General features: G+C 26.8%; 2 protein-coding genes across 5 annotated transcripts in view; both read left to right on the forward strand.

Moving 5' to 3' along the window:
* Positions 1 to 11113, forward strand: part of LOC107450404 (uncharacterized) — a 30307-nt gene extending 19194 nt beyond the window's left edge. For both annotated transcript variants that reach the window (XM_021147014.3, XM_071186882.1), the window contains 5 exons: positions 690 to 770; positions 6676 to 6795; positions 7164 to 7310; positions 9329 to 9434; positions 10336 to 11113. In XM_021147014.3, coding sequence (XP_021002673.1) covers positions 690 to 770; positions 6676 to 6795; positions 7164 to 7310; positions 9329 to 9434; positions 10336 to 10440 — 559 coding nt within the window. In that variant the 3' untranslated portion in view covers positions 10441 to 11113. The remainder of the gene's footprint in view (positions 1 to 689; positions 771 to 6675; positions 6796 to 7163; positions 7311 to 9328; positions 9435 to 10335) is intronic.
* Positions 11114 to 16900: 5787 nt separating this feature from the next.
* The window catches only part of LOC107446007 (uncharacterized), a 33217-nt gene continuing 25883 nt past the window's right edge, over positions 16901 to 24234 (forward strand). For 2 of the 3 annotated variants that reach the window (XR_001584340.3, XM_016060538.3), the window contains exons 1-3: positions 16901 to 17046; positions 18810 to 18923; positions 22731 to 22869. Coding sequence is in view for 2 of the 3 variants with exons in the window: in XM_016060538.3 (XP_015916024.1) it covers positions 17019 to 17046; positions 18810 to 18923; positions 22731 to 22869 (281 nt within the window). In the remaining variant the exon portion in view is untranslated. Of the gene's footprint in view, positions 17047 to 18809; positions 18924 to 20176; positions 20196 to 22730; positions 22870 to 24234 lie in introns of those variants that run through there. The other variant, XM_043050473.1, reaches the window with a different exon arrangement.

Raw genomic sequence — 24234 nt, forward strand, 5'->3', positions numbered from 1 at the left:
CTCATTACCATTAGTTATAGATTGTGCTGAAAATGATTTTGTGAATTAATATGTAAAACCAGTAGGGTTGTTTTTAAAAAAATATAAATTTTAGTCCATAATACATATACTCTCTTCTCTCTATATAGGCAAAGCATTTAGGTATTATATTTGAAATTAATTATTGCCACAACAAGCATTGTTGCTTCTAGTAAAATAGAAGAGAATAATTTTTAAAATTGGTCTTAGATTAAGGTCCTTGAAAATTTTGTTGAGGTCCTTGAAAAGTCCTGGAAAGTCCTTGAATTTCAATCTCATCATAGAGTGGGAACCCTGGAAATTAAAAAAAAAATTTTTTCTATTTTCTTAGAAAATTATATGGTGTAAATATTTGCAGCTGTTACCTTTATAATGATCTGTACAATAACTTTAATAAAAAATGAAAGAAATTTTGATTGATCCTTAATTGTTGTAATACAATTTATTTTTGATAAATTGCTAAAAAATACAATTATAAGCCACAATGACTCAATTGTTTAAGCCTTACACTGTAATTGTGAAAGATCAAGCATCTATCAATATTTGGGTTTAAATTGTTGTATTTTAAAAAGCAATCAGAAAAGTTACTGCTCTTCACTGTCATAGATCTTAGAAAAAACTTTTTAATTTTTTTATGCAAAGTGTAAATTTTTTTATTCATATTTTTTCAGTATGATCATTCCTAGAAATAAAACTGCAGCCAGTTTGTCTGAAAGTGCAAAATTAGCTCTGCACGATGATGCCTTAGCCCAGTAAGTCTTGTTTACTTGTTCAAATTAAATGCATATAAATATTTTATCTGTTAAAGTTATGTTAATAACAATATTGTTTGAATGTGGTGCTGTTTATTTCATAACATTGTAACACTTTCGAGTCACTTACATTTTGGTGCTTTTCTTTGGGTCGGAAAACAATGAAGATGTTCATTGATTGTTACTTTTAGTCAGAAAAAGTAACAGTGGTTACTTTTGTAACAAAATAGACTGACTTAATAAAACAAGTTACTTTCAATTTTATTCCAGCCACTTTTGTTTATATTCATTAAAATTCTGATTGCAGAAGCTGCCTACGAAATCTATTTTTTTGTAGAAGTTTCCCTCTTAAAATAGTTGGGAGATATACAGTTTTTATGTTTCTTATTTAAAATAGTCAAAAGTTTTCAGATCCTTTTATCCCACTTAGAATTTTTTTTTTTTAACAAAAATCATTAAAAAATTACATGATAAAAGATTTTTGCAAAATTTATTATCTAAATTTTTATTTACTATCTAAATTTTTGAGAAACTATCCCTTACCTGTCAAGTCTCCTGTTTTTTAACAAAGACTCCTGTATTTTACAACTATCTCCTGTTTACCCGTATATTCTCAAATTTCTTCGTGTTTGTTGAAGAAATTTTTCCAAACAATTTTGATGATAAAATATCAGCTAATGGCAAAAATACTTCTCTTATTCCTTTCTCCTGGTACTATTGCCAGTATTGCAGTATGTTGAGTGTTAATAGTTTAAGTAATTGTAAATAATGGTTTAGAGAAATCTTCTTAAGATTAAGATTTATATACATATTTTTTACTTTGCTAAATGTAAGTACCGTAATTTATGGAAGAAAGGCCGCGGCGCTTACGTGTTTAAAAGTTTTAAAATTTTAATTGCGGCGTTAATGCCGGTTGCGGCGTTTACGATATTTTAAAAATAAATTTTTCATTTTTCAAAAGAAATTTTTTTTAAAATCAAAATAGTTGCGAATTATGGCAAAAGATGGCGCCACTATTGATAACCAACCACCCCTTAAAGAAAGTGGGTTGATCTCGATCTAGTTCCCACCAAACCGCGTGTTTGATAGCTCTTTCACATTTTTTCTCACTTTGTTACAACGTGCTTTGTGGAGAAATTAAATTGCGGAAAGTTTTCTTTTTAGTATTTGCTAATATTTATACATCGTTGTTATGGACGCGACTTATAAACTGATATCTTCTTATTTAAATAAAAAGAGGTATATTTCCAAAAAATAAATAAATTAAATTAAAAAAAATATTTATAAAATATAAATATGTAGTACAGTATGGAACCCGAAATTCGGCACTTAATCCGACCAAAATTTTTTCTTTCTTTTTTCTTTTAAAGAAATTTTAATGATAAGAGGGGAAAAAAAAGTAATATTTCGTTTTATTTGGATTTTTTTTCTCTTGAAGGAAGTAACTATATTTTATCTTTTAAAAATAAAAACATGAAGAGAAAAAATAATAAATCTGTATCAAACAAAACATAATTGAAAAGTAAAAACATCTGCATTTCCAATGAACAAAATAAAGAAATGCTAGTTGGGAGAAACTGATGAATCAATCTTGACAAGTGCTTTACTGGTTTTGTCCCCCTCCCCCATTTCCCTCTTCTGTTTGACCATAAATTAGCCACACCCTTTTGACATTGAAACTTCTTTCTCACTTGGTGTACAAAATGAATTCTATCCCTTTTGCTGCTTTTTTTTTTTAAAAAAAATTCGATTTATTTATCCTTTTATTGCTTATTAACTGTTAATTTTTTTTGCTACACTTGTTAACTTGGTTTTTTTTTATCGTTATTAGTTGTTTGCTTCTTTTTTGTAGTTATTCATTGTTAGGTTCTTGCCATTAATTGTTACTTTTTTTGTAGTTCCTTGTTAGCTTTTTTTTTTCTTCCGAGGTGAGCATCTTTTGTTAAAATAAAATGTTATGTAAAAGAAAAAACGAGAACAATGATCTCGCTCTGAAGAAGAAACGATTATTTCTTTTTCGGATTATTTCATCTTGAATTATTTATCCTTCGGATTATTTCTTCTTGATTATATCTTATAGATTATTATTTTAATCAATGAAATTTCTAAAGATGGGACAGTTTTAAATTCACCCCACCAAAATCTACGATTGAAGCTTAGCTAAATTTATTGGTTCTTCTGAAATTAACAGCGTAATTGAATTATCGTAATATACGGGCACCATATTGGAATTTCCGGAAGAGATCCAAAATTCTGCAAATTCCGAAATACGGAATTTCGTCGGTCCCGTGAGTGTCGAATTTTGGGTCCTATACTGTAATGTTAAAAAAATCATTTATATTAAAGTAATATAAATATAGTTATTTAAATTTTTTACCTAACGATGGCACCAACAGCTGATTGTAACATGTTGTTCTGAGCAGTTTGTCCAAAATATACAATAGCAGATTTCAAAATTGATTTTATTATAATTATACATTTATAAATTTTAATTTATATTTTAATTTAAAACATTAGTAGTATTTATAAGGAATTAATGTTATATATTCACTTTTGCCGCTAAATCGTTATTATGGGTGCGGCGTTTACAACATGTGTGGCGTTTACCATGATTTTTTTCTTTTAAGTCTCATTATCACAAGTGCGGCGTTTACGATAGGTGCGGCATTTCTTCCATAAATTACGGTACTTATATTATTTCCAATTTTAACTTACATGGTTATGCATGATGTATCAAAACTTTGCTCGTAGCCCCCCAAAAAATGTTGCTAGTAAAATCCCCGTTATTTTATTTCTCCAATTTTGGCAGGCATGCAATCCTTGCACTAATATGGGTTTGATTTCAGAAAAGCGCAATCAGTTACTTTCTTAATTCTTACATATTCATTCATTCTTGCATATTCATACATAATTCTTTCACATTCATTCATTACAAGTTCATTTCGTTTTCTAAACGTCTACTAAAATAATAATAAGTTCATTTTTCAAAGACATAAAAAAAAATCTCATGATGGCCGTTACAAATTTTGCCTGGGCTGTACTTGTACAGTGCGCCCAAAAAAAAGGGACAACCCTGAATAACTTTTTATTCAATTATTATATCTTCACAGTCTTGGACTCAATCTTAATGGTTCGAGGGTATAACTTACGATATGCAAATAATTAGTTCCTATGATGTTTTAAGATAAGAAGAAATCAGACAAAAAAAAGTACTTCCTCTACATAAACAATCCCCCCCCTTTTTTTTGTTGACAGATTCAGACTTTTGGTCCCCCAAAATATGTCCCCATAGTTTGGTGGAGAGTGATCCGAAATTTGGACCCCTTAATCCCATATTTCAAAAAAATTTTAAGTGAATTGAAACACTTTTTCACACAATTATAAAATTCGTTTATCTGAAGATAATGCCAGGCAAAAAATAAATTTTCGTAAATATTAATTATTTTATTCAAGAATAGACAAAAAAATTTTTTAATTTTAAGTTATGCCATTTTTTACATCATTTTAAAGTATATAAATTTACATTTTAATTATGTAAAATTACAAATTTGAGCAAAAACGGTGAATAGTTTCTGAGAAATCGAAATTTAAAGAAGTCGTGTATCGTGGTTCCCATGGTACTTGAAAAACCTTGAAAGTCCATGAATTCTTTTGAAAAAAATCAGGGCCCTAAAAAGTTCTTAAATTCTGCCATAGGATACTTGAAAAGTACTTGATTTTTTTTTTTTTGGAATTAAAATAATACTAATCTTTCTTACAAAAAAAACAGTAAAAATAATAATAAATAAATTTCAATGAAAATTATAGAAATTCTGGTAGATGCAATGTTTAATGATTGAAGAGTGAAAAGAGGTTAAAAAAGATACAAAACTTTTCTCTTCTAGATTTTTCACTCCAGATTATTGTTCATCTCTAATGTTAAGAAAGCTGAAATTTCTAGCAAATTTTAGTTTTTCTAGTCATAGTTTCTGAATGATAATTAGTGTTTCATCAATTTAAAATTATATTCGATGTGTTAACTTCATTATTATGACAGGTTAATATTGTTATCCTATTTGTTTTTTAATTTTTATCAAAAGGATCATTAATTTGTTATCATATAAAATCAAATTTTTACATTTAGTTTTTACTGCTAATAAATGAAATTTTGATCTAGATATCTTGAATTATGAATAAAAATCGTGATTCACATTAAACTGATTCTTGATTTATGGATCGGAATTCATATAAAATGTTCTACGAATTGAGATTCAAATTAAAGTGATTAATAAATCGTTTATCGAATATTGCTTTAAACTGATTTGCAAATTACTCATCAGAATTCGTATCAAGGTATTTTGTAAATCACAAATCATGATTCACATTAAAATGGTTTATCAAGCACACATCAAGATTTCAATTAAAGTTATTTCTGAATCATGTAACGTGATACGTGTTTGAGTAATTTCGGAAGTGTGCATCACAATTCTTATTCAAGTGGTTTACTTGGTATTAGAAGGATTTTAGAATTACGCATCGCGATTCACATAAAAGAGATTCAAGAATTAACGCTTGCAGTTCTCATCAAAACGATTTATGAATTGCACATAGTTGTTTTAAATAAAGCCACTTTCGAGTCACAAATTACAATTTTCTTCATAATGATCACTATTTACATAAAAATTATTAGCTTATCATGCAACAGAATTCACATTAAAGTGATTTATCTTACATCATGATTTACATCTTGTTAGTTCTTGCCTTTTGTAACATTTCTATTAATATTGTTCTGATTTAAACATTCACCGCAATTTGATTTCAATTTACAAATCGCAAATTGTGATGCGTGATTTATGCAATCTTTGAGACTTTTTTCACCTTTCTTATAATTTTTATTTACGTATAGTGTATCTAGATTTGTATAAATGTGATTTTTAAAAATTACACATGTTCATAAAATTAAAAATCACGCTTCGCATTTTATGGATCTATTTTAAAGAAAATGAAGCTTCGTAAGTCTTAGTTATCTGTAAAATATTGTTCTACAATAAATTTCATTATGTTCAAAATACATTACTGATATTCTGAAGTAACAAAATCGATAATTTGCTATTAAAATTGCAACAGATGTGCTAAATGCATATATTTTGATATTTTATGTAATTATATTCATTTCCCGTAATCTGAAATTTGGATTTAACATATTAAAAAAAGTATTTATATTTTTATAAAGGTGCAATTACATAAACTTTATCAATTATTTACTATGCTTGTTTAATGTAATATTATTTTTCATTAATTCTAATTTACTTCATCAAATTTTTCATGAAAAATTTCACAGGTGCCAGTTTTTAAGTGTTTGCTAGTATTACTTGCTAGTATCAATTGGAGTTTTTTTAGTCAATTTATATCAATTGGAATTTTTCAAAGTGATTTGAAGCTGCCCTATAACTATCAACCATTTGCATTAGTAGCTGATAAATTAAATTATTATTAATATTATCAATTTGTCAAACAAGCATTGTGCTTTGAAAATATACAATTTCTGCTGCAACGTAATTATAAAATCTGGTTGACATGTACTTTAGTATATTAAGTGTAAAAATGAATGGGTCCTTTAATGATTTGATTTTATGTCCTTGAAAGCTATTGAATTTTTTTTCGAAAATTGAGTGGGAGCCCTGTTATTTAAAATTTGATTTCTAAGGAATTATTCAACAGATTTCGCTCATATTTTGTTCTAAAGTTATGAATTTTTTCAGCATTTCAAAAGTTACTTGATTAGTTTGATTGCATTATTTTTACGAGAAAAATCTAATTAGCTTATGTTTGCAATTTTTTTAGGTTTCATAATAATTTTATTAGTTTTTAAATAGGTTTTTGCGTTTTCTTTCTTGTTTTTAAATTTATATATTTTTCTTTTCAGTTTAGCTAAAGCTAAAAAATTTGTTGAGGATGCTGACTTCAAAAGTGCTGAAGATGCATTTGAAAGTAGTTTAAAATGCTGGCCCGATTTTTATAAAGTGTATGAAATGAGAGGTCAAATGTAAGTAAATGCACCCTTTTTATTTTGCAGTTCAATATTTTCCCAGTGTCTGGAAGCATTTGTAATTTTATTATTACAATTACTTTTCATGTACAATATTGCTTTTCTGCTGCATAAAAATGAAGCAAGGTTTATTATAATCTTGCATTATATTACTTGTTTTTTTCTATCAATCGTTCGATCAAAAGTTACTTATGGTGTTTAGTTTTTTCCTGTCCACTCGTTATAAAAAAAGACTGACACCCTCAATTTGCATTTTTTAGATCTTTATTGTTCTTAACAATTTTATTTTGACGTATGTATAGAATTTTGTTTTATTTGAAAATTCCTTAACTTGATGTGTATTAACTTTTTTTCTAATGTTTTAGGTATCTTGACCTGTGCAAGAAAAAAAATAGAAGAGGAAAATTTCTTTATAAAGCAGTGATAAATTTTGAAACAGCACTTGAGATTAATCCCAGTACACTTGAGTCAAAAAAGTGTTTATCAAAGATTTTCAGCTATGTATCAAAGAGGTATGATATTCAAGTATTGTTCTCTGGATTATAAAAAAAATTAAGTATAGCATGATAGTTACGTTTAAAACACTTTGTTTTAAATTTGTTTAAAATGTTGAATAAAATACACCTTTTTTCTGCCACATGTATTACCAAGAAAACTTAACATGATTGATTTTGTTCTTTGAAGCAATTCATATGATTGCTGAACAGAAAATAGGAGAAAGCTATTTCTGCTGTTGAAGCTATGAAAATTAAGTGTTTCTCTGAAGAATTAGAAGTACTATGTTATATTGACATTTCCCCTTAATCTTAGCAATTAAGCTATGAAATATAAAAGATTATACTTTAAAAATATATATTATCTGTATCTCAAGATAATTGTGTTTTAAAATAAGTTTCTTGTGGTAAAAAAGTTTCAAGTTTAAATAAATAAAAATAAAGTATGTATGAAAAATATAAGTAGGAACTAATGGTATGAAGAAAATATAAGCATAATATAATGAATATTTATGTAGAAATATGATGTAAGCAAAATAGTTATTTTTCAGCCCAGGCATAGAATTTTTATACCCATTTTTTCATGAAAGTAAAAAAAAAATTTTAATATAAATTGAACGAGAAGTCTTAAACAAATTCAATTTTAAGTGTAATGTTACCTATTTCCATTCAGATATTTCTTGTGTACTACGAAAAACTGAAATTAAACAAGCTGTAAGTTGGGCAGAAATATAGTAGGTTAAAAGCAAACAGTTCATTGAAATAAACTTTTTTATATTTATGTTTTATTATGCTTATTAATTTAGGTGGGTATTATAATAATTTAGAGCTATATTTTTATTTATATAAATATTTGTTAGAATAAAGGACTTAAAGCTGTTATGTCTCCAAACGTAGGAAGTTATGTACGTGTATTTTAAGAAATTATATAAATTATTTGTTTAATATGTAATTTACAACTCTAAAATCCATACTAATCAAATCCAATGAATATAAATTGAATTAAATGTCTATAAATCAAAGATTTCTCAGGTTGCATATATTAAAAACTTCATATTACAGAGTACCAGCTTACATACTAATCTTGACTAAAATTAATAAAGTAGGTATCCGATGTTCTAATGAAGTGAACTCTAAGTAACTTAAATCAGACTTGAGACACTTAAAGAACTCAAACTAGTAACTCAAAGCAGTTAAGCGGAACTGTGAAGCATGGAAGGTTGGCGAGCACGGCAAGCAGGGTGGGGGAGCATCGATTTAAAATGCATGTGTTTTCTTCATTTATTGAAGTTTCAACATGTACTTTTAAAATCATTTTAAATTTAAATTCTTTTAAATTCATTTTATATTTAAAGATTCAATGTGATGCGTATCTAATTAGTATTAATTATTTAATTTTCAGCTCATTTCTTTTACATTCAAAATTAACTTTGAAATAATTTTTGAAATAATCTTTTTATTGTAATTTATTTATTTTCAATTGCAATTTATTTATTTTCAATTATTTTAATCATCAATTTTTTAAAGATTCTTTTTTTAAAAAAATCTTCCTTTAAATATTCTTGAATGTTATTTATTATATTATTTTCTATTGTCTTACAATCATTTTATGCATGAAAACTTTACATAATTTAATGAAAAATTAGTCTGTGACTATATAATTTTTTTATATGGAAGTTAATTTTGAGAATAGCTTCTATACATTATATTTATTATTCTTGGTTGCTATTAAGCGTGTTACAAATTTCTGCTTGACCAGAAGAGGACATTGTAATCACTCAACAATAATTCTGTAATCACTTATGTGGCAAGCAATGGATTGAATTGGGTGGTTCATTGGCGAGCCCCATGTTGTATTTTCGTGTCATATCTTTTTATTGTTTATTAAATTTGGTTGTTATTAAATATTGTTTCTTCAATTAATGCACCCATTCACCACTGAATTATTTTGAAACAAAGCGTATCGATATTGAATCGTATTAATATCATGCAATAAATCAATATTGCAAAATATAAATATTTTATTAATTTTACAGGTTAGTTAAAAACAAAGAACATGATTCAGCAAAAGAATTAGTACAAACTAGTTTGAAGCTTTTCCTCAAAAATAATGAAGCAACTACTGTGCTTCGATGTATTGATGTGAGTATATGTGATTTAGTTTTGCAAAATGAAGATCTTTCAACAATAATGTGTTGTTTTTTTTGGCTCAATAAAAACTTGAATTTTTAAATTTAAAAAGTTTTTTTTAAAAAACATTGAATTGTGGTTAAGTTATTTAATAATTGTTAGTTTATTAGCACAAAGAGTTCATAAATGAGTTGATTATTAATTTAATGAAAAAGCTGTGTGAGTAGAACGTCTACTGATATGTTATTCTGTTATAAAAAGTTATATGAATTTAAAATTTTGATTTATGTAGGGGCTGTGGTTTCACTTACTCAATACTAATAAATTTAAAGGCAGATGATTGGTAGGCTATTTTCTTTCACTTGGGAACATCTTTTAATGGTTACCTTTGGCCTTAAGGTATTTCTCTAGTGTTATTTTGGCAATAAAAAGTATTTATTTTCAGAATCAAATCAATGTCACTTTCTTGACATCCATTTTTGTCATTATTCTGTTTAAATTATTTTCACTTATAAAATGTGAAGCAGTTAACAGTTCTTCATCCATTTCTAAGAAGCCTGAAAGAGTTACTTGAGTTTGTTATTTTATTTTTTTCAACTAATAATGATGCATAATATTAATAACATAAAGTTTTTAAAAATTTTAAAATTCTGACTTTGAATTGCAAATTTTTTCGAAAATTTTAAAGATGACTGTATGAAAAATTCGCTACAACTGCTTTATTTTATGTAGAATATTTTGAATATTATTTATGCTCGATTAAAAATTCTGTTATAGGGAGAAATTTGCTGGAGGGGGACTTTATTGTAGAAAGTCTTCATTGTATTTATATTTATAAATGTATTTTCATATAATTTCCATATGTTTTTATAATTAAATTTACTAAAATATAATTTTCGTTTCATACTTAAAGAATGCCACTTATGTTGTAATTGAAGATGATGCAGATCTCCAGATTTTGAAGATGAAAAAGAAACTACTTAAAAAAGAATTGGAAAAAGAAACACAAATGGACTAACATTCTGATTCTATAAAAGATGATATAAATATATATGACACTGACATATATGAACTTAGAATTTATTTAGATATTTGTTAGCCTTACTATGCTACAATTTACAGTTGATTATTTTTCTGTAAGATTCATGAAATGTAGAATTTTTTATAATGATGTCATGGGATATAATTGAAGTTCCAAGAACTGTTTCTTTCTGTAATTAAATTTTCCTATTTTTTAAATGTTACTTTATATTTAAGTTATTGTTTAAATATGTCTTAGTTTCAGAAAAACAACTGTTCTATAAGAAAGAGATATCTGTGTGTTATAAGAGAAGTGCCTCTTTCATGTTTATATGCTTATTTAATAATGTAGCTGATCTGTTTCAACTGTTTTTTTTTTACTCTTTGTTTAACTGTTTACATTTTGACAATTGTTGTACTGTGCTTACCATGCAAGTTGTCTTTTTTTTAATGTTATACAGAGTCATAACTTTTTTCAAGATTGATTATTTTACAGTGATTTTACTAGTGCAATAAATATTGTTTTTTTATGTTATGTTTACCCTATGAAGATTTCAAGGCACATTTATTTTGCAATACGAAGCTTACCTTTATTGTTTTCTTATTCAGTAAAGAATTACTGTGTTACATGAAAATGTAATCTAATTAGCACAATAAATATTGTCTTTTTATTGTTGTGAATATTTTATTACTTAGAATTAAAATTGGTACATAGACTTCACTGGGGTTTCAAAAACTATGGGTACTTCTTAAACTTGGACACCGTTTGGTGTTTCCTGTTTAAAATAATACTAATCAAAACATTTTAAATTTTCAAAAATTACAAAATTATATGTGAAATAAATTTGCTCTTCAGATGATATTTCAAAAATTTAAAAAGAAAAAAAAAAGCTGGATTAAGGAAAGACAAAGGTAGTCAATAAAAAGGAAAAAAATAAGAAAATTAATCTGCGATATTAAGCAGACAGTAAATTCTCTACCTTTTTATCTATCAATGTTTGTATTTATAAGAATTCTGTCTATTAACAGGCAAAACTGAGACTTTAAAATCAATAAAGAGATATTTGATGTCAATGTTTTTAGTTAGAACTCTCACTTGCATCAAGGAAAAGCTGGAAAGTAATTTAACACTCAAATTTATTTCCATTTCCCCTATTAAATTTTTTTTTATAAGTTAGATTTCAAAAAAAATTTTTTTTTAAAGTTTTATTTTATTTTGCCTACATAAATCTATTGGCACACTATTTTTCCCAATGTAGAATTATGTGTCCTACATGATCCCTAATTCTGCATTGTGAAAATTGTTTTGTACCGCTTCAATGATATTCGACCTACTAAGGTTAATTTGTAATTTTTTATTTGTGTTTATTTTTTTTATTATGTATTTATAGCTGTATCCATTTTCTTATTGCAATTACTGGGATTGAAAAGTGGAGTGAGCAGCGATCATTGCCTCTTATTTTTTTAAAAAATTAATTTCTATACTATATGTAAGAATTAATTTGAAATGGGCAGAAAGGAATTTTTGAAATATTATATTTTTTAAATTATTTAACTCCTACGATAGTATATTTTCATATATTAAGCATCAATTAACAATACTTTCTCTGGGTGTTAATCTTATGATAAGTTAAAAATAATTGCAAAAATGATGAAATATTTCATCACAATATACAGTCTTTTTTTTTTTTTTTTTTTTTTTNCATGGAAAATTGTGCACAGCAGTTTTTTTTTTTTTTTTTTTATAAAAAAACGTGTTTATTATCATTTTTACGTGATGATCATATCACAACAAAATGTGTGTTAATATTGATATTAGAAAATTTTTATAGCTGATATTAAAGTGTTAAAAGAAATGAAATGTATAAAGATCCTTTTGATCTGCAAACTTCTAACCTTGTAGAATAATTAGTTTTAGAATAATATCTAATTAATTGATGAATATTTAATTATTTAAAATAAAATTAATAATATTTAATTATTCCGGCTTAATTTTGTGTTTTATTTAATGCTTTAAATTCTTTTGCTTCTTCTCTCATTTACCTATGAGAATACTAACTCAAATATGACAGATTTTATGTGATTTATTGTAGTTTAACTTTGTTTAAAGCACTTTCCAGTGAACAATTTGTTACAGTTAATGTTGTTAGCAGTCAATAAAGTAAAAATAAATAAAATGGAAAACATAAGGATTCGTTCATTAAGTGAATTGGTTTTATTTATTTTATTTTATTATAAATTTTATGACATTTATTTTGAATGTCATAAAATTGATCAAAATAACCCCCCAAAAAATTTGAAACTAATGTTTTAGTTCAACAAATGTCCTGGTTATGAATGTCTTTTTCTTAGCAAAATTTTTAGTTGAACATATAATAAAAACATCTGGAAAGAATAATTCCCACCAAAAACAAAGATCTAAAAGTATCCCCCCCCCCAACAAAAAAAGATTTTGAAATCTACCAAAAAATTCTCGTTTGCCTCAAACTAAACCACTAATGGGAAATGGTCTCCTCTTATTTGTTATTTTTTGTAATTGTAAAGAAGAACATTGATGATACAATAAATTTGACTGGAAAAAATATCCTCTACCAAAAAAAAATTTTAAATTTTGCCTCCTTAATTATTAAATACCCTCAAATGCTCCAAAATATTTCTATCTAATTTGCAGTTTTAAAACAAAATTACATAAAATACTTTTTAAAAAAAAGAAATTCCTTACCAAAAAATGGTAATAGAGATTTGCACCCCTATTTGAGTATTAATCAAAAGAGAGTAGGTTCAAGTACCACTAAAAAGAGAATGGTTTTAAGTGCCTATCAGAGATTGACTGGCCCACTGGGTCAATATCCCTTAGTGCTTTCTAAACTGGTGGCCTCCAGCCAACACCTCCTAGAAAAAAAAGGCCTCAGCACGGATCAATTTAGTAGTCTGACATAACGAACATAAACTGCTCAAAAGGATGAAAAATAAGAAAGATGTCGCTATGTTCGGGCTACTAAGCTGCGTAATGATGGTAAAGACGAAAGATGTCATTACGTTTGGATATACTAAATTATCAAATTTCTTGTTTATGGTACTACGTGCTGAGGCCTTCTCTTTTCTAGGTGTTGCTCCATCTCGGTTAATCTACGCTGAAGAAAAAAATTTGCTATTATTTTTGTTTTGAATGTTCTTTTTTTTGGGAAAAATGTTCTAAATGAATGATTTGTAATAAATTTTTATTCTTTTTACAAGTACTTTAAATAACTCGTCCTGCAGTGGACTGATCGTAAGAATGCGGCTCCCAGTAGAAAACCAAAGCCAAGCATCACTGGCTGCAGTCAGTAAGCGGGTGGGTGACCACTTTGACCAGCCTGCATTGGGAGACCGAGGGTGCGCGGTATCGGCCCTGTTCTATAGTAAAGTGCTCTAGTAAAAGCTCTAATAGTAAAAGCTCTAAATAGTAAAAGCTCTAGTGCGACGCAAATAAAGTACCTACCTTTATATAACATACAATCTAACAGTAAAAAAAATTTGCCATTTAAAAATTACTTTTCAAACTTATTATAAGGCCGGATTTACATATAAGCTAAATAAGCTGTAGATTGGGGCCCCGAGATGACAAGGGCCCCCAGATACTACTTTCCCCCCTCTTTTTTTAAAGTTTTATGCGGAGCTGGGGCCCTCAGAAGCCCAAAATGCATTTTTTTCCCCTTTTTTCATTGTCGGACATAATAAATACAAATAAATGACTGAATAAAACAAAAAACTTCGTTGTCATTAGTAGGGAACATATCATCTTTCAAGCAATTTGAGTATTAATAAATTATTTATAAATAAGAAATTTTTTAGTTTAAAAGGTAAAAAAGTTTTTTTTTACCCCATCATTCGATCATCAGGCTATTTAATATCTGTTTCTAAGGATCTGAATTCCCTTTTATTTTACTATAAAATTGTACAAATGATATATTTAATGCTTTCATGTGAAATGCAGCAGTTTTAAATAGCACTTTAAAATATCTAAAAAAAAGGACAGATATTGACAGTTCAAAATAAAAATAAAAATTAACTAATACTTTTGAATAAGAATTTAAACAAACGTTTGTTTTGCTATCTCATTCTATATAGCATTATTTATTAGAGTAGACAGTTGCGTGTGGGTGTGATGATGACGTAATAAAAGAGGCATACAAAAAAAGCAAATTTCATTTCAGTTAAAATCCTCAATATTATATTTTTAAACTCTTCGAAAATGTAGTAAAAGAGGTATACAAATTAACTGTCGCAAACAAATTAATATTAAGTAAGAACAAAACAAAAATGATATCGAAATATGCTGAATCACTAATGAGACCGGGATGAAAGACATCGAAACCTATTTGATTGAATAGTATAACTAGAAGGTGTTTCTAAAATTCTGAAATCTATCAGGCTTTAATTTTTTTTTCTGTCACAAACTTTATCAGTAATTAAAAATAATAAATTCGTTAGATTTCAATATTGGTTCTGTTTTTTCGTTGATTAAATGTTAAACATTAACAGATATTTGTCTTTTAAAACATTTCATTCTATAATAAGATAATTATTCTACAATTGTAATTATCTAAAACTAATTGCTAATTGATATAAAGCTTTAGTGTGTTCCATTGATATGTTGAATGCTCGTTTTGGCTGGATGCCCGGGACTGTTGCTCTTTCACATCCTAGCCACTATACACCATCAAGAGCAGAGCTGATACTTTAAACCCGTATGACATTTATTCTCTCTGATATTTAATAGACCCTTTAATAAATCCTTAAAAATATAAGCCAAAAATTTACATAAATAATGACAATTTTTTTTTCTTGCACTAAAATTTAACAAATGTACTTAAAATAATTAAAAAGAAAGCAAAAATAATGAAGAAATATTTTCAATATAAACATCAATTAAATAATATCAGCTTACGTAATGTTCTTTTTATTTTTACAAACAGTATTAATATAACGGCCCTCACCAGCTCCAGGGACTGCTGGATTCGGTTCAAAATGACAAGGCCAAAGAGTTGAATATTAGTAGACGTAAACTCGAAATTGGTTCGGCTATGCAATGACTGTTATAAAATAAACTAATAAATTTGGCCGGGATAGCCGCGTTCATAGGGCGTTGGACTCGTGCTCGTGAGAATGGGAATTTGAATCAAGCCGGCAGAAGAATACCCATGTATAAAATGGTGACTGGTGCATGTTAAATCTGTAGGGGTCACAAAGTCCTCCAAGTTCTCATAACAAATAAATGCCTCTGGGTACTAATCTAACAGTTCTCTTGTCTTCTGGATTGGGTTCAAAATGACATGGCCACGGAGTTGAATATTAGTAGTCGCAAACTCGAAATTGGGTCGGCTGTGCAATGACTGTTATAAAATAAACTAATAAATTTGGCCAGGATAGCCTGTTTGATAGGGCGTAAACTCAAAATTGAGTCGGTTGTTCAACGGCGGTCATAAAAAAAATAAAACTAATAATCAAATTGTATTTTCTGGTTTTCTTTTTAACTCTTTGCATATTTTCTAAGCCTTATAGATTTTGTAACGCAAAGAAAAAACAATTGAGAAAAAAATTCGCGAAAAAATCATTAAAAATTGCTAGTAAAATATATTCAAAATGAATCTAAAAAAACCTAATATATAATAAAACTAAATATATAGTGGCCCAGCAAGCCAAATTTTTACTCTGTGCTTAAAATGTGTTTCTTTTGTAACTTTTTCCCCTCGTTCAAAAAGTATGTGCAATAAAAGAAAGGTTCTACATAATAGTCTCATCACAATTAATATATTTAACAATAAAGTAATATTACTAAATTTTTTAATAATATAATGTTAATACTCAACAATAAAAAATAGTGAGTTTACTTTAGATGTATAGAAATGGAATTGAACTTATAAGGGCCCCCATCATTTTCAGTAGCTTAGGGCCCTATCAAGCTTAAATCCGGCCCTGGACTATATAAGTCCATATGTGATTAATAATATAACGTCTTTTTTTTTTTTTTTCTTTTCATTTTTTTTTTTTAAGAAACAAAAATTAAATTAAAAAAAAAAAGAATTTCTTTAACTTAGATAACCAAAAAGTACCAAATGATTATGATATTTTGCGAAATTAACTATGATTTAAAATTTATTCAGTTGTTTATTTTATGTATAGTTAACTCAGAATTCTTTTTTTCTTCTTCTCAATTTCAATTTGGTAGTTTTTTAACTAAAAAAAAAGTCATATGTTAGTACCAGCATTTTTTAAAATCAAGCTTAAGTTTTTAAAATTAGTTGCTATAATTTCCATATACTTCGAATCTGATTTCAACTGAAATAGTTAATAAATAAGAAACACAAACTTACGCTAAACGTAAATTGTTTCCTCATAGATACTTCTGATCACATTTTTATTTTGTCCTCACTTGCTAGGAAAGGTTGTTTTTGCCCTAGGCCGGTTACTGAAGTATAAGTAACACTAATAAAGCAGAAACGAGCAACCGATAGCGTTTAATGACAAAATAACAATAAACAAGAACTTAGAACACTGAAACCCAGCAAAAAAGTTTTTTGTTTAGAAATTTGAATGAATTTAATGCAGTTCACAAATACATGTGAGTTTTAGATTGTTCTTAATAAGCTTACTTTCTCTGAATTTCTTATGTTGATTTGCAGGGCTCGAACTCAGGAACCCTGATAGATGAAGGTTGACATAGTCGATAATTAATTCCCCACATTGGTGACCCGGACGTGATAAGATATTGTCAATATTGATGGATGAATCCACATTAAACAGTTGATATGCTTAAAAAAAAAAAACCGGTGAAGTAAATAAAGTCTCCCGGTTAATAAATAATAATGAGCGAAATGCTTGAAAAAAAAATAATAATAGTGAAAAGCTATAAAAAAATGATGGGAAAAAATAGCGAAAAAGCTATAAAAAAAATAACGAGCGAAATGCTTGGAAGAAAAAAAATTTATATATATATGATGAGCAAAAATTGAAGTTAATAAATAAAACAGCATTAATCAACTACTGGTATCTGTTCATCGAATTTTATCACAGATAAAATTCTGGAAGGGGAGTAATGTGGTGTAACTACCACTAAAAATAATAAATACCAATTCACTAGTATATAAGACATGTTAACTTGATTCTATCAACTAGTGGTAATTGTTCATCGAATTCTATCACAGATAAAATTCTGGAAGGGGAGTAGTGTGGCGTAACTACCACTACAAATATTAAAAAAATACCAAATCAATAGTATATAAGACATGTTAACTCGATCCTATCTTGAGGTACCTTTTGATAGATGAAGGTTGACATAGTCGATATATAATTTCCCACAACCCCATTACCGATCTTGGACCAAATGTATGGACATTGTGTATTAAATGATATTTCTAAACTATTTTTCTTTTACTTAATGTAGTACATATTAAATTATCTTCACAAAGTCGCAAAAATTATATTATTGAAATTATTTTTGAATTACTTATAAGTTATTTAACCACATTCAACGAGCAAGATGGCGAACAATATTTTCTTTTAAAGAATGCTATTCTAAAATTTCTTGAATTGAACAAAAAATAAACTTTACTTTTAGATAAACTTAACTAGTAAATTTTACTTGTATTGTAAATAAAAATAAAAAAACTAATTTTGGTGGAAATTTCAAACCAGAAAAAAAGTGTTCTGGGTAAGTATTAGACTGAGAATTTTCTGCACCAATGTTAAAAAATTAAGGACATTGTTACCTGTGAAGTTAACCACCTATATATGACCTGTTTGTATTGTATATTGACTTATAATTAGTCAAATTCGTCCAGAAGTGATATTGAATGCTATTCTAAATATTTTCTTTTTAAGAATCCTATTCTAAACATCCTTGAATTGAACAAAAAAAACTTTTTCATGAAATGATCTATGCTTTTATGGGCTAGAAAAGAATTAGTAAAATAATATTAAAATCTAACCTTAACTCCTTTATGATTTGTCCATATGGGTATAATACATGGATTTTTACCTTTCTTATCACTGAAATGTTTTTGTGTATTAATATTTTAAGAAATTGCTATTAATTTAATAAGGAATATATTATATAAAGGGAATTTAAAATGGTATTAAAACAATTTAATTACATAAATTTTTATTCTCATTAATTACAAAGAAATATATGAATAATATGATGTACATAAGAATAATATAATGCAAGAAATGCTGAGGGAAAAAAATTAAGGACTCACCCTTCTTTGTAAGTTAACCCCAACTTAACGAGGTTATATATGTATTTAATTTTAAGCAATAATTAAATGTATGTAAATGCTTTTAATTTCAAGTAATTTTTAAAATTTCTTCAAAATTATTTTTCAGCTGAAGGTGAGGTAAATGAAGAGCAAATCCGAAGCAAAATGAAAAATTTAGTTTTACAAGTAGGACAAATATCGATACCTGAAATTAAAGATAATGAAGTCCTTACCAGAGTTTGTAAGTATACTAAAAAGCACTGTAGTTTTGTGGAACCTAAATTTTATGCTATATTGAATTTTTCTTTTGATCAAATTTGATATTTTTTTAAAAAAAAAACATTTGTTACATGAGACACATATTTTGAAACAGTAGGCTCCATCTCTTGCTCAAAAACATTCGTTCCAAAAATTAATATAAAATCTTAAATATTTTGCATAACTAATCTTGTTTCGCTTGTAACCAAGTTATATTTGTTTAAAACAGGGTTTAAAAAAAATTGGAGTTATTGTTAAAAAAATTTAACTCGAGTGGGTTTTTTCAGTTTTTATTGGCTTTTTTTAAGACATTACCTAGTTTAACACTTTTTAGGTTTAATTTTCAATTCAAAAGTGAACAATTTTAAATAGTAATATCTAAATCATGAATTAAAATAAATGATTTTAAATTTCTCTAAAGCAACAATATTGCATTTAATGGTGTAAATGGAGTTAAATTTTGGGTTTTATTGTTTTTTTTTTTTACACCATTACCTAGTTAACACTTTTTAGGTTTGATTCAAAAGAGAACAATTTTAGTTAAAAAGAAAACTTTTGTAGGAAAATAATATTTAAATCATGAATTAAAATAAATGGCTTTAAATTTCTCTAAAGCAACAATATTACATTTAATGCTGCAAATGGAGTTGAATACGAGAACATGATGATGACATTGAGGTCTGGTTATTCTCATCGCAGTAGCAGTGACTTGGGTGTAAAATTGTTGAATATAGTTAATGGTGGTGTGGGCAATGGCACAAAGCACAACTTGATAACAATACCTCAGTTATTTTTTTATTGGACAGATGGTAAGCATAATCTTGTAATTACCGCAAGCATATAACAGGTCAGACTTTCCTTTTCTTTTTTTTTTAATGCAGTGAATTGTCGAAGTGACGAAAAGACTGCTTAATATTGTGCAGAGATTGCGATTGAAGCAATACAGCATTGTAACCAAATTCTTGGTATTGAAGTTCAAGTGCACATCTGGCTAATTGCACGTATAATGGAAATGGTAGAGATAAAAGCAATTTTAAGTGAGAAATATCTAAACATGATGTCTTATTGGTATTCTGCTTACTATTTAAATCTTTTAGAAGAAAAAATATCAAATTAATAGGTTGTTCCTGAAACCATCACATCAGCTACACGGGTGGTTAAAGGAAAAAGGTGATTAGATGCCCCTACTACCAAATTATTTTCGTTGGAATTCCCATATTGATTGTATGGATATATTTGTGAAAAACTTTCATAAGTATGTAGAAATATCAAATGAAATCCCAGATTAACTTCCTCTTGAAACATTATGAAAATCTTTGGAAATGTAGTGAATTACAAATAGGTGTTGCACATGCAAAAACTAATGTTTCACATGCGTAAAAGGCTTAGTGAAGCCAAAAATGCAAGCAGAAAAATCTAATATTGCTTGCTCTGTTAAACTTAAAACAAAAATGAACTATTAACATATAAATAAAAAATTGAAAAGAGGATGAAGCAAGCCCTTAAATCATTTCATTATCTAAATATATGACGAGTCTAAAATACATGGGTAAACATCTCAAACCTGAACAAAAACATATTGCTGAAGACTGGGTACAAACAAATCACCCAGAGTGGTTAGTATTGATGATGGGATTTAAATTATAAGATCCCACTATGTTCCCAAAATTTATGTTTTTTACTGGTGTTAGTGAAAAAATCACTATGTCACAGTGAAATGTCACTATGTCAAAGAAAAATCACTATGTCACATCAGGCAAAAAAGCAGTCTTCAGAAAATTCAGCTTTATGCAGTTTTTGCCAATTTTTGAGGACATCAAGAAACTGCCCAACAAGTTTTGAATGTGTGGAAAAAGTGTTTTTTACTTGTGGTCTGATTTGGTCAAAATTGAGGAATAGACCAAGAATTGAAAAAGCCAAAAAGACTGGTTAAATGCCGTTTTTTTTTAAATCAGAAAAGAAATTAATTAATCATTATGTAAACTTTTATTGAATAAAATTTATAAAGCAGTATAAGTTCATTTTTATTTCATATTGAGTATTTTAAAATGGTTTGAAATTTAATTAATTTTTATATTTAAATCATTATTTTGTAGCATTAAAATATAACTACTAATAAAATATTCTTGTTAGAAGAATTAAAAAATTCTATCTTTAATATTTTGTTTTCATACCTATAAACGTTTATTTTATTTGTATTTGAAAACTTTTTTATTGAGAATATAAAATAAGTACTAAGTTACTCCAGCCTGTACTCTGAACTTGTTCTGTTCAAAACAAATAACATTAGGAAACCTGAAATTGTTTTGAAAAAAGTGATTTTTTTTAATATTGAATTTAAAAAAATATTATATTAGTTTTAAGCTACATACATATTTATCTAAATACGCTAAGTTTAGAAGGTAGTGTTGTATGTTTGTGTATTATGCATTATTATTGATAAGTCAAATAAGAAATAATTAATGTAAGAAAAAACAGATTTTTATTATGTTTTAGTTTTGATTATGTTTAAAATTGCCAATTTGAGTCTGATTTTTTTTAAATCGATTTTTTGGGTTTGTGTGTGGGTCAAAGAGCCTGGTATGAAATGTGTCTCAGTGTAATAACAACAGAAATAATTGCAAAGTAAAAAAATATATTTTTCCTTTTCTAAATGTGACCATCACAATAACTACATATTTCTATCTCAGAATCTGTGTTCTCAATTTTATCAGAATTATCAGTTACCAAATATTTTTGATAAAATTATTAAATATTTCTACATTCTAATAGTTCTCAAAAATGTATACAAAAATAAGCTCTAGTCTAGATTGTGCCGAAAATGTATGTGCCAACTTGAGTATTACCTGAAAAATTTCAGGAAATGAAAAAAAAATTTAAACCATATATGAATTAGATTTGTTTTTATGATTTGCAAACTAATGATTATTAAAAAATGTGGTAATTTAAAATGTCTGTTTGCTAGCTTTATTTACTGATTAAAATATGAAAAAGTAAATAAAATTATATAATATATTAAGAACAAAAATTTAACCCTATACAACATGATAGTAATGAAATAATGTTTATTTATCAAAATATATTGCGGAGCATTTGTTTTTGTACAAACATTAGTGTTCTAAGCACTTATTTTTTTATGAGTAATCTTGACATTTATCAGTAATATTTGCAGAAAAATGAATACTTTTAAATATTAAAATTCATTTAAAAACAGATACAGTAGAGAACCGATTATCCGGAACGATCGGGACTATCGCTATTCCGGATAACTGATTTTTCCGGTTTTCTGAATCGCTACAAAAAGCCGTTTTTTTAGTGTTAAACCCAACTAAAAAAAAATATTTGGAAATAATCTTAAAAATAAGAAAAAACGATGAGGTAATACACAAATGATTATTTCTGAAATGATGGTGAGGTAAACATCTTTCAAAAAAGAAAAAAAAAATCCTAAAATCTCATGAGGAAAAAAAAATATTTTTTTTTAAATTGCGGGAAAATTTATCGAATTTCGTTCCGGTTTTTTGGTTTTCCGGTTTTCTGAATTCCGGATAACGGGTTCTGTACTTTATTATCGAATTTCTTTTTTCTGATTAAATGAACTTAAAAATATTTTTAATTGTTGCATTATTTTCCTACTTTTATATATTAACTTAGTAGTTTCTTACAGTCTCTTTGTTAAAATTTTTTTTGATAACATTATATAAGTTATTAATAATATTTTAATTTATTGTTCCTATTATTCTATTTAGTCAATTATTTTTTTGCTAATATTTTGCTTTGTTTTATTTAGTTCAAATTTTTAAAGAGGCAAACTATGATGTAAGCTTTTTTGAGATTGCAGTAGAGCACTTTAAAACCATTTGCCTGATTCATGAGAGGTCTGGGGTTGATGTAATGAGACCAGCTATTTTTGAAAATCTCAAATTTAGGTATGTTATTTATTTTTCCATTATTGACCTGTTTATATGTAATTTTATAACAAAATTTGTTGCATATAATTTTATAATTTAATTATTATAACTTGTTAATAAAATTATAATCTTTATTCTCTCTTAAGCCTAATATTTTTTATTTTATTTATTAACATAATTTAATAAATATAATTTTTATAAGAATGGCTCCTTCGAAGTAAAATTGACCAATTGCAGTTGCCATCATGTTACAGATTTTCCTAAAAATTTTTGTAGAAAAGGTCTTGTTGTACATTCCACATTTTTAATAATGTTATTTTTTTAATTACACATATTACGACTGATTTAAAAAGCATCCTTGCTTATTTCATGTGCATCAGTTCTAAAAAGGTTCAAAACTATTTCACAATTCTTTTTTCTTGCAAAATTATACAGTCGAACCTCGATTTCACGAATTTTTCGATATCTCGAAGAAAATAAAATTCCTTTCAAATTTTCTATACACTCAATGTTTAAAAAAAAACTTGATTTCTCGAATTTTTTTTTCTAATCCCTCGATAACGTGAATTTTTTTTCCATAAGTGTTGATTTTTTTTCTGAAAGTAAAAAAAACATTTTAAGAACAGAAAACCAATGCTCATAATCATAATCAATTCTCAAACAAACACTTTCTGCAGTGGACACTGTAAGGAGATTTATTGAGAGGCAGCTGAATATGTCAGAGGAGAAATTTAAAGCCATAGTCCACCTAGAAAATGTTATAGACAAACTTTCTTACACATCTCTAAAGCAAACAACAATTGAATCTTTTTAAGTGTAAAAAGTGTTTTTAGAATAAATATCAAATAGTAAATAAGGTATGTAAAGAGCATTTTTCTTTATTTTATCATTGATAACATGCGATTTTTGATAATACGAATTTTCGGTATCTCAAATTTTTTCTCCTCTCCCTTCAAGTTCGAGGTTTGACTGTATAATTAAAAATATTTTTAAACCTTATTTCAATTAGAAAAATTATTCATTATTATTTTATTCCTTGAGATAATATTTAATGGAAAATTTTAAAAGTGGTAGAGTTTCATGTGTGTCACCTGTAATTAAACTTCTTCTTTTTTTTTTTTAGATCAAATTATCATTTATTTTAGTGAAAATAGAAGATACGCTGCATAAATGTATTAAATTTTCAGATTTAAAGATAAATAATATTTTATTTTATGCAATACAAATATAGGTTTATTTAAATAATGCAGGAATGAATAAATAAATGCAGGAATAATGAATTTATAAACAATGATTTTGAAAGTCAGTTCTTACTATATTTTGATAATAAGTCATTCAACCTACTTATAATTATCCTAGTAAATTAATCAAAAAAATTGCAAA

This window comes from Parasteatoda tepidariorum, chromosome 10 (genome assembly GCF_043381705.1).
Source record: "Parasteatoda tepidariorum isolate YZ-2023 chromosome 10, CAS_Ptep_4.0, whole genome shotgun sequence".
Lineage (NCBI taxonomy): Eukaryota > Metazoa > Arthropoda > Arachnida > Araneae > Theridiidae > Parasteatoda > Parasteatoda tepidariorum.